Source organism: Pezoporus flaviventris, unplaced genomic scaffold (genome assembly GCF_033815535.1).
Source record: "Pezoporus flaviventris isolate CSIRO_AGI_PZ_B2104156 unplaced genomic scaffold, CSIRO_AGI_Pfla_v1 ptg000002l, whole genome shotgun sequence".
In the NCBI taxonomy this organism is placed as follows: Eukaryota; Metazoa; Chordata; class Aves; order Psittaciformes; family Psittacidae; genus Pezoporus; species Pezoporus flaviventris.
In genome coordinates, this window is record NW_026892550.1 from 60,972,538 (window position 1) to 60,987,514 (window position 14,977).

Below are 14,977 nucleotides of genomic sequence, written 5' to 3' on the forward strand. Positions count from 1 at the left end.
AGTCTGTCGCAACCTTGTCTGTCAATAGATACGTCATATATGATACATGCCAGAACTAGGTTAATACCTACATATTTTTAAAACATTTATTATTTCTTATTCCTATGTTTTTATTGAGTTGAAGAATTTTTCTGAAATTGCATTTGCAGTGCACCCCTAAGGCCACAACAGTACTGTAAGAAAAGCTTTCTGTAACTACAGTAATGTATTTACTGGCAGGAACAATGAATTCTCCATGCAACTCGTATGTCATCAGTGGCTCCGGAAGGCTTCTGTAAAACAAGGATGACATAATAAATTTAGCTGTATTCTGTTCCATCTGTATTTACCCTAAGTAGGAAACCTTTTTAACATTCAGTAGTATAATCCTCACACTGGAGGCAAACATTGTTACAGTGGCCTTTGAATGCAGTGATTTCCAGTGCAAATGTAAAACTTGGTATTACCAGAAAAACAAGACTAACTACATTCATCCATCTTCTGTGAGGTGAAGTGGTGCCTCCAGTCTATCATAAGGCACCTTTCCAAACTACAACACTGCGACTGTTTCTCAGATGAAGATTGTACACATACACTGTGTGATTAATTCTTCCTTAGTGTTTTTTAAATACAGAGAATCACAAGTCATTGCCTTACTGGAAAGAAATAAAGGTCCTAAAATAGTTAAGTTTGCTGCACAGCAGCCATCCACAAACCAATTTCACATGGAAAAATTTAAACTCAAAACCTTAGTCATCAATGAAATACATGCTGAATAATGGAAATCAGAGGTAAAGCATCAGAGTTAAAACTTCCATTTATTAAACTGACTTTACTGATGTCTCTGAAATATTGGAGTAAACACTTGGGAAATACTACAGGCAGGAGATACTTCACCATGTGCTTTTTTTTTTCTTTCCTACTTTTTTATTTTATTTATTCCATAATATAAGAGACTCCATAAGAGAGACTCAGGTCATTTGCAACCCAAAACATTCTATTTTGATAACAGTTCTTTGGCATTCTTTAACAGTGGTTGCAGTAATACCATATTCAATAAAACCAGCAGATTAAAAATACTGTATTGGTGTTAACACTATGAAAGAGATACAGGAGCTCTGCAATCTATGTTCTTACGCAATTTAGTAAAATATCTTGATCAGAAATTGGCCAAGCCATTTGAAAAGAGAACGCATTTAAAATTCTTATTTTTGACATTCAAATATTATCACTATTGCACCTAGAATATCAGAACAAAAGCTAGAAGGAAGAGAAAAAAATCATTACCTTTCCCCTTTTCATTCTACTACATCAGAGCACAAAAATGCAAAAACTTTTAACTGTCTTAGCCCACTGTCAGCAACACTCTCAGCAAGTTCACTAACAATTCAGTTTTTTGAACCATCAGTGAAATTCTTACATATCTAACACAAAAATGTTTTGGGGCTTGTTTCACAGAACACAAGTATTAGTGTTGCCAAATTATTTTGCTTCCTCCAAGACAAATCACAAACATGTTACCTGCTCAAAATAAATCTCTATTCCAAAATACAGGAAAAAAATGTAAGTAATGTAGCTTAACACACTCTATAGGAGAATTAGATTATTATTCATATCTAAAATATATCAATGGGACAGGCTTACCGCAGATATTGCTTCATAGCACTAGTAATTGTCTTCACTTCCCAATCTACAGAGTTTTCCAGGTCAACTTCATTGCAGGTTTTTGCATCTAGAAAATAATCAGAATGAGAAGAAACACATGAAAAAACAGAATTCTAAATAAGTATGCCCTACATGAACAGCAACAAAGTGAATTTGATCATTATGTATTTGCTCACATGAATGCGGAAGTAGTACGTCCTTCTTACTGTTAGTTAATAAGAAGACAATATTGAAACACCCTTATGAATTCTATGTCTGTTTTGTTTGAAAAAATATTTACTGCTGATTTATTTTAGTGAAGAATTAAAAATCACTTTCATGTAAAAAGATCTCTGCAGCAACTGGCATTTTCACACCTTTAATTAAACAAAGATTCACACAAACACAGAAGGACGTACAAAAACAGTTCAGAAAACAGACCCATTAAAAGACCTTTACCAGGTTAGCTGAAAGAGTCTTACAACAAAACAGATCAAACTGAACAGTCACATGTCTGAATCAGGTGAAAGATTTTTTGACAGAATACAGAAAACCACACAGCACACTGGAATGTTTTGCAATCAAAAAAAAATACTTTTGGCCTCAAAACAGGAGGTAATAGCTAGTTCACATAGGATCACATGCTGCCAAACTAGCCCAATGTATTTGGTAACTTCAAGTGTCTGAGCTTCTGTTATTACTGCTACATGTTTCCATCAGTCACTACAGTAAACTACAGCAGTAGCTGACACAGATTACGTGTTGACCAGTTCATACAATTCAAAATTCATTTGTCACTTTGCTTGTCAGACAAATGACAGACACATTAAAAAAATCAAATTAGGATCCCTGATTAAAGGTGCAGTCCTTTTACTGGGACCAAATAATTCTGTTCTAAAGGCTGTGCCAAGCAATTATTTCTGTAACTGAATATTCTCCCTCATTATATCAATTATTTAAATCTCATTTTAAAATACAAGTCAGATAACATTTTCTTCTAAATTGTTCCTAGCCAACCACCATGCAAAATACTCAGGATTGTCTCAGGAAAGAGTTTATTTTTTTCCCCTCTGTTTAGCATGTAGGTTGTTTCGGTGTTCAAATTCTTCTTTTTGTTTTTTTTTTTTTGGTGAGAAGAAAACCTTTCTACTGAATTAATTAAATAAAAAACTGCCATCACATCAGAAATTAGTGAAATCTATGAGGATTTGGTTACTAAACCACTATGTTATATCCGTTTAAAATTAAAAAAAAAAAATAAATCACAGCTTCATAATCATCAACCTCCTTTACAGTCAAAGTATGCACTCAGTTTTGTGAAATTTGTTGAATTTGAGGAAGAAAACATGAAGCATCTTAATTAGAAAGCAAATCTCTTAAAAAACAAAACAAAACAAACAAATAGAAGGTATTGCTGAAATATTCCATTGTCTCTTGGGGAAAATAAAACAAAACAAAACTTTGGTTCTGCCACCAACCCCAAACAATCGCTAGTTTGACTGTAGCAACCATTCAAACTTATAGCCTGCTTTTCATTTTTGGTTTATAGTTGTCCTACATTACTCTGTGCCTCACCACCCTCTATATCTGACTGTTCCTGCTCCATTTTCCCGTCTGCTTCAAACATCCCAGGCCATTATATGAACTGGAACTTCAACTGGGATTTCAAATATGACAACTAGTTTTCATGCTACTTGTTCACATAGCAGCCACTGTGCGCTGAATGGCAACTTTAAGCATATAAAAATAACTGTGCACATTTATGGAACAGCTTTTGACAGATCAGCTCTAAATTTTATGCAAATCTTTCTGACAATAAGGGAGCTAGAGTTTATAAAAACAGTCCAGTTCACTAAACTAGGTTAGGAGTAGACTCTGCTTTCACACGCAATATGCCCACTGTAGGAGTGTATGCATACTGTCATTTACTGTATATAAAATAATAAAAAATTCAGTATAGTTGTTTTGAAAGCTGCTCATTTTGAAAAGGCAGAAGTACCTGGAAGCTTTCTTCTCCAAAATGTTATGTCTGGCATTTTTCATGCCAGGCAGTATCAGAAATGAAACTCGAACTCCAAGTCCTTAGCAGTCACTCCACCACAATCAAGTGTCAGTATGAAAGCTCACCTATGTAGTAGTTTGTATGAAATTTACGTAGGCAGCTATGAAAGCTTGTATGAAATAAGCCACATCAGATCTATAATGTACATCACAGACAAAACAGGAATTGCTCCCTGATGCATTTTAAGAACTGAGCCTCCTGATGGCTGACAATGCATTCTGTATTGCTTATAATAGACACACACAACATGAAAAGTACTAACTGTATCCCTGTTCACAATGAGATATCAGATTAATGTAACATTTTCCCTTGAAAAGTAATGAGTATTTTCCTTTTCAAATGCCTTACTTGAATTTAGATGAGATTACTGCTGTAAAATAGATCACCATAGCACAATAGCAGTTACAAGTAACTTCAAGGAATAAGTTAATTGCAAAATCATAGAATCATAGAATGGTTAGGGTTGGAAAGGACCTTAAGATCATCTAATTCCAACCCCCCTGCCATGGGCAGGGACACCTCACACTAAATTATATCACCCAAGGCCTCGCCCAACCTGGTCTTGAACACTGCCAGGGATGGAGCATTCACAACTTCCCTGGGCAACCTATTCCAGTGCCTCACCACCCTAACAGGAAAGAATTTCCTCCTTATATCCAACCTAAACTTCCCCTGTTTAAGTTTTAACCCGTTACCCCTTGTCCTTTCACTACAGTCTCTAAAGGTGTTTTGGTTAGGTTTGGTTTTGGTTTATTTTTAAAGAATTGTATACTTAATTGCTGAGTCTCATTTTATAGAAGGCTTAGTTTTACTACATTTTTGCATTAGAAATGAAAACCTATGCATTCATAGTATTAGAAAAGTATATATTGGTTTTCTCATACTCTTGACTCTCAATGTACTTTCCCACATTTTACAGAAAATGTTCTGAAGAGACAAAACTAGATGCTATTATGTCTCTGGTTACCATTTGGAAAATTTTTTTTTGCACTTTGGGCCTTTCAGACTGTGAACCTCATGGTCAATGACAGGTAGCCTAAATACTTTGAAATCTTATCAAACATTTTAAAATACAGAAAGCTAATATGAGGGTTTGATGATTCTGAAAAGATCTTTCATAAAAGGCTATCGAAGAGTATACGCAGAGACAAAGGATTAAAGATTAATCAGTCATTTTAAATTCTCTGTACCTCTGTATCTCAAAAAGAAGCCCTCTTTATTCTACTCTGAGAACAGACAGATAAAGAGCACAGATAGGATCACTTTCAACAAACCAGCAGAAAAAGAGCACCTGCTTGCACCCTAACTTTTTTCTGTTCAATATTTTGCCTCATCTTGGTACCACTGTATTCTTCCTACTTCAAATAATATATGAACCTTGGGACCGACAGAAAATGTTTCTAATTTTGAAAAAGATAACTAAAAGCAGATGCTGGAATCCCCAGTAAACTCTTCCAGCTGCTACTGAACCACTGGCAACCTGAGTCTGTTTAATTTGGATACCACTAATGGCAATGAGGAAAATTTGCCTGCCAGGCCTGCACACCCAAGCTAAGCCAGTAAGTACAAAACTGAAAAACATCTTATGATACCAAATGCATTTAATTGAGGCGCTCCGAGTGATAACTCATCATTTTTCCCTATGGTCAATAGTTAAAGATGGTTATTGTTTATAGAAGCTAACTCCAACACAGATAAACAACCATAAGAATCTGTTATAGATCAGTCATTTTTATTAATCCCAGCTTGCATTTCCAGAAAAAGTCATTTGCTACAATAAATTAAAGACATAGGCAGGTTTATGAGCACTAATGGAGAACTTAAGGGTGCTGTTAATATTGATTAAAGTAAGATATCATAAATTAATATTTAGCAAGGTCATTGTGACAGATTGATATGACATGCAGGTCCTCAAGCCTGATGTCTTATAATTTCTGAAGAGACAGCCTGTTTGAAAAAATAAAGGAAGGAAAAGAAAAAGTTTTACAGGTGGCACTGAACTGACAGCAGCATATAATATAAAAGCGCTTTGTCATTCACATAATGTCTGGGGTAATGAAATGAATTCACTTTCTGGCTTCCTCCAGTTTGCAGTGCCAAAGAACACTGTGTTATCAGCACAGATGGAGCATGCATGGTTCTGGAGAAGAGCCTGGTGCAAACTGCAAACAAGCTTCTTTGCATACCAATGAATCCCTGAGAATCAGACCTTTGCTGTCAAGTGACAGGTTTGGAAGCTATAAAAACGAACTAATCCCAGTGGTCTTGTCTGACTGCATGTTCTGTCAGTGCTCAGGACAAGGAATTGGGAAACACGGCGCATCTTGCAGTCATAGCTACAACTTTGGTGAGAGATATCAGGCAGACAAGGGATTTCATCCAGGTGCCAATACTTCTATTTTCTTTCCTTTCCTCCCTCCCCTAGGGACAGCAGAGTGGCAAGAGAACTACAGTCACTGGGACTAAAGATGCATCAAATTTTCCGGAAAGAAAAGGGAGAAAAAAGTTTCTGAGAATAATTTTATGAATCAAAAAATCTAAATGCTAACTAGGTATAAGAGAGTCTAAGATGTTACCCACATATAAGAACTATACTACTAAGTTTATAAAAACAAATCCTTTCTCCATCTGTCTCCCGCCTTGGCACATAGTTATTATTAATACATGTATCACATTCCTCCTCTTAAACCAAAGAGCTTTTTGCCAGCAGGCTTAAACTAAATGTCTTCTTTTGCTCAGTGATTAGCTAAAGACACATAGGGGCACATACAACTGTATGTCTTAGACAAGGGAGAAGAAAGGTGGCAACTTCAAACAATGAAACAATAATCATCAAACTTTCCTGAATTTGGTATTTTGGATTTTCTGGTCAGACCTGTCAACTTAGGCTGCTTCAACCCCACTTATATCAACCTTGCACAAAGCCCACAGTTTGCTCCTACATGTCCCATAGCAGTTCCATTCGTTTATTCCTACCAACTAATCTTGGTCTTGCTAACCCAGGGGAACTTGCAGTGATACGGAGTTTATTTTCATGGACTAAAGCAAACTAGACTTGGCCCACATAAACAACAAGTACAGGCAGATGCTTTTAAAACTAAGTATTGACAGTAAAACAACATAAAATATTGAAAAAAATGGTATTTGTAAAATAGAGGCATACCCATCAACAAACTCAGAAGTCTCTGGACCTTTGAACTCACCCCCACAACTCTGTACAATCCTTGGTCATTTATACCTATTACACAAAAAGAGAAAAGAAGACAGAAGATCAACCTCAGCCAAATTTAGCATTAAAGCATTTCCCCTGGCAACAAATGCCTCAAAGGCAGTCAGTTGTGAGAACAGCATTATAAATAAAGTATTGCAAGAATCCTTTTGTTCTGCATTTTTAAGATAAGTTCATGTTATGTTTTGATAAAGGTTTTGTGTACCTCAATTCCACTTCAGAAACTGGGAGTAGAAGCAAACAAGGACAAACCATTGCTTAGAAAACAAACAAACAGCCAAACACACATAAACAAACAAAAAAGAAAACAGATTTTTTAAATGACAGATTTTCAGATTTTTTAAATGATATTTTGGATACATCAGCATCTATAGTCTAATAACACAAGAACTAAACCAACAACTGCTAAATTAAGATTTCTTTACTAAACTTAATTTTGCCTTCTTCCAAATATGTGGCTGACAAAAAGAGTTTGGATAAAGAAAAACTTGAGCCTATTCCCAGTCCTCAAAATCAATGCTTTTTCAAGTTCATAAATGCTTTTCATTTAAGATACAAGACCTTATTCCAACCCACTGTGGTCCACTTACTAGTTATGTCCAGAGGCACCACTACAGGTTACTCAAATCAGTACTTTTCAGTGTGCTTGGGATGAAGACAGATACCATAACCAGCATAATATCTTCAGTCCCCTACTCTAATTTCATGTGAACTCTGGATCACTTTCCTGTCATTCCTGTGTCCTTTCGTCCCACACACACTTCCACTGCTTTTGCCTTCCTTTACCACACCCAGTTTTATCCCCAGGGAAGCACAACTATGAAAATAAATTAAATGAAAATGGGAGGGAGAGAAGGAGTAGGCAAGGAAAAGGGCAAAATAAGGTATGCCTTTGTCTTTGCTGCATTGTTTCAGAGCCCATTTAGTGGGAGGTGAAATATTACAATCCTGAAGCCAACACAAAACGTTTGAGAGGCCACATAAATAAGTAGCCATCTACAGACACCACAGTGCTCTACCTCTATATTCATATTGGCCTGGAAGAGTAGAAATGCCACAAAATACCTGTGCTTTTAGTCCAAGGAAATTTTTTCAAATAACAGATTATGTGGTATTCTTATTCAAAATATCCTTCAACAAAGGAAGACTTGTGGAGAGTTCCCAGTTATGATACCAAACGGTTCCAACCACAGCAGGAAAATTAAAACCAGTCGTATGAGAAAAAGTTTCTTCTAAAATAAATACTAGATGAAGTATGTAAAAATCATTAGCCTTTTAATGAATTACTGTCAGACACAACCATAATATACAGCAATAATTCTCAATGCGGTGGAGGGAACTTGGCATTTTCTACCTCTTACTGCCAAGCCTAGCTACATCTTTTCCTTCTTCTTTCATCCCTTTCTCTTCCTCACACAACCTGCAGATTCCTTCCTGTTAGCACTGCTCCATCCTCAGTCCCAATGGGAAGCTGACTGGCTATGTCAGCAGCTCTTAATTCTCTTGGTTGCTCAACCTGGGCAAAACTGGCCCTCTTACTTCCCCAGGCTGCAGGCACCACTGTAATGATGCTGTCTCAAGCTAGATGCCATGTTCAGAGCTTGCTCAAATTAACAGAAAAAGCCAGATCTCTATTATTTCATCTGTGGTCATCAAAACCCACAATACTAGAGTATGTTTGCAGTTTAGCTGTGCACAAAAGAAAGAACCACAAAAAAGCAGCCATGTGGCCACAACACCATTCTTCTCAAAACTGGAGGTTATCAACCCAACCAAGTAAGTTTTCCAATGATCCCCAGACAACAGTGTCACAGCATGCTATAGACCACTTAAAGACTGTCAACACTACAAAATAAAGCAAACCCAAACACCACCATAGTTCTTGATTCACTCCAAACAAGGATGAAGCAGGAATCTGTCCTGAGAGCAGCAATTATTTTTTTACTTCCAATTTCTCAGAGATGTCCAGGAAAATTCTGGTACAAAAGTAACACCAAGCTTTAAATGCTCTGCCAAAATGCATCACACTTTTTTTTTTTATATACAATATCCTCTACTACTTTTAGTACCAGAGAAGAAGCCTTCTGCATCATATGCAAGAAGCTAAAAAGCTGAAGAAATACTGTCACAGTCAAATACAGCTCAGCTTTTGCTTATCTCAGAGGTTGTTTAGTAACTTTCCCTGCTTCTGACATTAAAACTAGGGGGAACCAAACTGTGCTGACCCCAAACATACATTTATGGGCTTAAAAATAATTAAAGGCAAGCCACAGAAACTACTACTCAATATTAAAACAGACCTGATATACAAAGGTCTCTGAAATGATGGCAGTATTGAAACCAAAACAATCCTCCAGCAATAATCATGAGTCTGTGATAGCAATTATCAGATAATTGATCACTTTCAAATTCATCAACCTGAAAAAAGCACAGCTAATTGCTAGTAGACATCAAGAAGTGCAAAGAGGAATTAATATTTCAACACAGTTCTAAATTATACCTTTAAAGGTACCTTTAAATGATGTTTAAAATATACAAACCTGGTTTGAGACAGTACCATTTCTGTTTTAATCTGCACATTTCAGATCTTTAGCGTATCCAAGACTGATAATGCTCGGCATTTACAGAACACAATTGACAAGATGACTCATTGCAGGGAAGAGCTTACCACTGATTAAAACGTTGAGGGGTTCAGATGCTGTGTCTGCCGACTCAACCAGTCACTATTAGCAAAATTGAGCAGTAAAGCCCCATGGCATAATTTCCTTCAGATTTACATTATCTCAAGATGTTTGGCTGTCTGATACTGGAATTTGGCATAGGTACATGATCTGTGAAATATGCTTACAAAAATAAGGTACTGTAAATAAAACAGGAATTTATACTATTGTAAGCAAGGTATGTAGGGAAGTTTACTTTGTGGCTGGCACTGTACATGGGGCTGACACAGACTAGTAGAACAGCTGCAAATACAACTTTTTATAATTGAAGTGCGTAGTACAGAAACAGCTGTACAAGTGACACCCTAAATTCAAGGGACTGCCACTTTTTTTGGTATGTGAAAAGGTTTTCTACTTCCTCCTCACCATCTTTTTGTCTCATGAGCAGAATGGACAGACAGCTCAATGCTGCCATCTCTCTCTGCAGCTCAAATTAGCAGCTCTGGTAGCTCTAAAATCAAGACAAACACCTACCACATCCTCAGAGAAGGTACAACCAACTCCTTGCACACAAAAACATGCACAATCTTTACTACCAGACCAAACAGCCCTTTGATGTTTTTATAAACTTTTATCCCATTGCATAAATTAAACACTAAAGAATAAGAATTAAAATAAAATAAACTAAAGAATCCCCAAATGTTCTCTGAAGAGACAAAACACAGGTGTGCATGCAGCCAGCATGCATGTGAGCCAGTGTTTAGCATGTGAGAGACAGGCTGCCTATCTTGATGCCTCAGCATTTCTTATCGGGTAAAGCACAGCCAATATCTGACAAGACAATGCTGAATCAGAAGCTTACATGCATCTTAATCAAGACACTGCCTTCAATTCTTCTATTCATTCAGAGCAAATAATTTCCTTCTTGGCTTTATAAAAGGGAACTTAACTGAGAAAAAATGATCCAGCCATTGACAAGTTTATGTTCAGTATCTCTGCTACACTCTTCTCTCTCCGAATACCAGACTTTTTCTGCTATGACATGACAAGACTATTCTCAGTTTCCACCCACACTAGACTGTCCTCTCTTTCCACCCACGCCAACCTCACACCCATTATGATTAAAAGAGATAAAAACATGGCACACAAGCACAGTCTCTGAAGAGGCATCTGTCCTGTTTTCTTCTGCCGAACATAACTTGCTTTGATGTGTTACCATTAAAGTAAAATAATCAAGTAAAAACTGATTTAAGAACAAGCACAGATATAAAATCTGCAACCTGAAAGACGGATTTATTGTCTTCATTGTACAACTATTTGGCCAAACCTTTATGAGGCAAACAACTGAACATCCTCCTAGCCCTCCATTTGTATAGTTCAGCAGATGTCCTGCAGAGCACAGAAACTGATCCTTTAGGAATGCTTCAGTTAGTCTCTTGGATGAAGTCAGGATTTTAGTTAGTCTTGTTTATTTAAGAGCTTTTAAAAAAAAACAAACACGCAGTTGATGTTAAGTTCAGCATTAGGTAAACAGAAAATCATCAACAACTGCTTGAAATACAGTGGATGAATCAATTTCATTGAAACAAAGCTATGTGGATTGCCGAGTTCCTGGAAGGTAGCAGTACCTCACCTAAAGCCATTCTTGAAGCTCTGGGAAAATAAATATTTATTGAATACTGACTTTATTTTTCTAAGTGCTCCCCAAACCAAAATTAATAGAAAAAAAAAGTCAATTTCATTTTTAATAATTACCACAAGGCACTATTGACTGCAGGTCTTACAAAGGCTGTGTGCAAGGAATAGTGAAGCTGCAAGGTCTCCAAAGACAGAAAATACTGCAGCTAACTTTGGTAACTTTAATTCTCTTCCAAACTACACTTCAGGGCAGATCCCGCTACAGGGACATGTGCTTCTAGCACATGAAAGTTTATCATCTGTTCCAAACAACAGTATTAGGTGAGCTTACACATATATTTTGCACTATCTTACATATGCCTAAATCATAGAATCATATAATGTTTTGGTTTGGAAGGGACCTTAAAGATCACCTAGTTCCAACCACCTGCCATGGGCAGAGACACCTTCCACTAGACCAGGTTGCTCAAAGCCCCATCCAACCTGGCCTTGAACACTGCCGGGGACGGGGCAGCCACAAATCAAGACCTAAAGGACAGGGTGGACTTGAACCACCGCTCAATTTAACCTACCCACCCACAGTGAGAAGAAATCACATATCTACCCCATTTTTCCTAATAGCCATTTCATGAGGAAAGTGTTCACAATTTTTTCACAATCATGTTCTTGTTTCACTTTTACGGCAGATTATCAAAGAAAGAGACACTACTTAAAGAGAACTATCTGAACACACAGTAAACTCCACACTGCTTTCAGTAAGCATGACTCATAAGGTATTGTAAGGTAGCTGGTCACTGTGCTACAGAACAAAACCAGCCTTTCACTACATGACCACATGCTACCCTTTTCATAAAATCTGCTTCATCCACTGCAAAGAGAAGATCCAGTCTATTTCAAAGTGGGATTCTGCAGTGAAGGCAACTTATCTATAGGATGCCAGCTTTATCTGCAGTATTTCCCAGCTGAAATATTCAGATTGTAAATGCCAGTAACTGAAATTTTGAAGTGATGAGACAGGCAAACCCTATTTGAAAAATATTCAAAAGAACAGAATGAACAAAAATAACACCAGACAGAATATGGTCTAATCTGGAATAACATCTTTAATGCATCACACAGGACTGATAACAAAAAAGGCCAAGAGAAAAACGATTTCAGATAGTTCTTGCTGTTTAAATGCTAAATTCTCAGTATCATGGAGGCTGATTGTTCTTACTAATAATATTGTATAGTAAAGTGCATACATGGAAGAAACGGCTTTTAAGTAAGATCCTGCATTGGCAGGAAGTGTCAACAACCCATTCTTCTTTTGATTTATCTTATTTAAGCTGGACTGGGATACAGGAAAAAAAGATACAAATATTTTACCCTGTGCAATGCTCAAATCTCTAGAAAAAAAGATATAAATCCTAAAAAATCATAAATCTCCCTTGGGAGAAGTGAAGGAAGGTCAACAATTTAGGAGAAAAACAAAATCTACATGGAGCAATTTCAACATCTCTTTTAGCAAACTAAGGAATACACCACCAACAAGTACCTATTTTCATATCCATCTCTTTTTTTAGAAAAAAACAAACAAACAAACAAAAAAATTACAGCTAAGCAAGCAGGTTCTCCACACAATACCATATAAAACACAGTGAGCCATAGTGTCGCTGGTCACCTCCCATTTCAGCATGTCTACTGCTTTCTCCTCACAGGGCAGCAATATCAAAAGCTGATCATACCCAGTGGCCAAGTTACGCAGGGTCTGTGACACAGCCTCTCCACAACCATAATCCCAACTGCCTCTTGAATATTATCTGCATACTGACCTTTCTGTTCTGTCTCCAATTTTGGAGACAACAATGAATATATGAAATAGTAAATCTGATAGCATCTTGTCCCTGTTGCGAAACAAATTCCACCAAACAAATTCCAACAAATTCACTTCCCTGCTCAGCTCTTGTTCTTCTAAGTGACTAAACAGAAAAACTCCACTCAAAGTCCACAAACGGATTAGTAAATCAGTCTGTTTCAAAAGCAAAACAAAGGTACAGAAATCGCCTACAGGACACAGGGATTTTTCTCAGCTGCTTTGCACAAACATTGGCTTCCTTTGTCAAGACAGTGCTATTACCCCTTCAAGCAGTTCTTGAAAACACATTTCTTGAGGGAAAGCCTGAAGAAATTACAAATAGAAGAAATATTACAAATGACTGGAACTGGACAGAAGGAAACTCCTGTCGTGGTCGGTGTAATATCTACCAAGTTATGTCTTTCCCAGATATCTCCAGGAGACTAGATCACACAGGGATTCTTCAAAGAGCAGGCCAGCTGCTCCACCCTCTCCACAAACAGGTCGAATTGATCATTACCTCGTGTTTCAACAGCACTGATGCACTTTTTGATGATGGTGAACCCCATCTTATCCAACTGCGCACCTACAAGGGGAAAAAAAAAAAAAAGCTTGAAAAGTTGTAAAGCACCAGTAGAATTACTGTCCTTCACTCAAAAATAAGGCTGGACTTAACTGCATAACTAGGGCTTCTCCAGCAAAACTGTAAATATTCTGGAATGGGAATACTTGATCACTTTTTCTAGAGAAAATTCATTCCCCTTTTCTCTTTCACAACTCTGCCTAGCCCAAGAAAAGGCTCAATCTGGTGGTAATGGCTTCACTGAATCTGTTCACAGCAGCACCCTTTGAGGAATGGGATCTCTGATTAGGTACGCATGTTGGCAGATGCAAAATGGAATTTAACAGTACTTGCTGCAACATTGACAACATCTGAGAGAGTTAACAAAATGGAACGAGGAAGTACTTACGAAGAAAAAAACATAATGATCAACAGCAGGGCTTTTACTGAGTCCTACCCCAAGCCAAAAAATTCCCACACTAGATATGGGACACATGTATATCATTTCACAGCAGCTAATGATCTGACTGCACAAAAGCAGATGTATTAACAGGACAACATCTGAGTTCCAGAATTCATCTGTTGTTCCTATCTTATTCTTCTTCTTTTTCACATCAAAACTTCATTTGAAGGCTTATATTGCAAAACTGCCCGTCCCCCAAACATCTGGCCTTCTTGCTCCTGGAGACCTGGTCTTGCACCACAAAAATAAATATCGTTGGAAAAACTTTTATTAATAACACCAGGATCCAGCTTCAAGCAACGATTTATAATAATAATTATTAAAAAAAACAAATTCCCTGATAATGCAAGAACTGTTGTCACTCATACACTTTGCTAAGAGAAGAAAGCTAGTATCATTTAAAGAAAGACATCTTCTCTACTCCCATATTATGGTTTACATTTTAAATATGCTCAGTCAGGTTTTATGCTGACCATTATGTCATCAGCTGTGACTGCTTTTAAAACCATACTTATGTGTTCTAACAGATGTGTACACACAATCTGGATTAGGAAATGTGATGCATTTACATAGAAATTAACTCTTTTTTGAGTCAATTTCCAGGATAAATTAGCAAAATCAAACAGACTGTTTCTGTAGCTTATGTCCACTCCTACAATTCTTACATACGTACTAAACTGAGTTACTGGAAAACTCATTAATTACAAAATCCACAAAGTATACTCAAAATCTGAGATTAAAAATAAAATATTTAATTATGTTAGATCCACAGAAAAAACATTTACTTTTGCCTTTCTCAACTGTAAAATGTTAACAAAAACCAGCTTTAATAGTAATTCAAATACTTACTTCCCTCTCGTTTTGCATTTGCTCTATTCGTATTGATGAACAGCTAACATAAAA

The 14,977-nt window shown here is 36.9% G+C and overlaps 1 protein-coding gene across 3 annotated transcripts in view; it reads right to left on the reverse strand.

Annotated features, from left to right (window-relative positions):
* The window catches only part of ARHGAP10 (Rho GTPase activating protein 10), a 152,545-nt gene that overhangs the window by 58,948 nt on the left and 78,620 nt on the right, over positions 1-14,977 (reverse strand). For 2 of the 3 annotated variants that reach the window (XM_061441003.1, XM_061440986.1), the window contains 5 exons: positions 14,924-14,966; positions 13,570-13,635; positions 6,849-6,923; positions 1,624-1,711; positions 214-272 (listed from right to left, as the gene is read on the reverse strand). In XM_061441003.1, coding sequence (XP_061296987.1) covers positions 214-272; positions 1,624-1,711; positions 6,849-6,923; positions 13,570-13,635; positions 14,924-14,966 — 331 coding nt within the window. The remainder of the gene's footprint in view (positions 1-213; positions 273-1,623; positions 1,712-6,848; positions 6,924-13,569; positions 13,636-14,923; positions 14,967-14,977) is intronic. The other variant, XM_061440995.1, reaches the window with a different exon arrangement.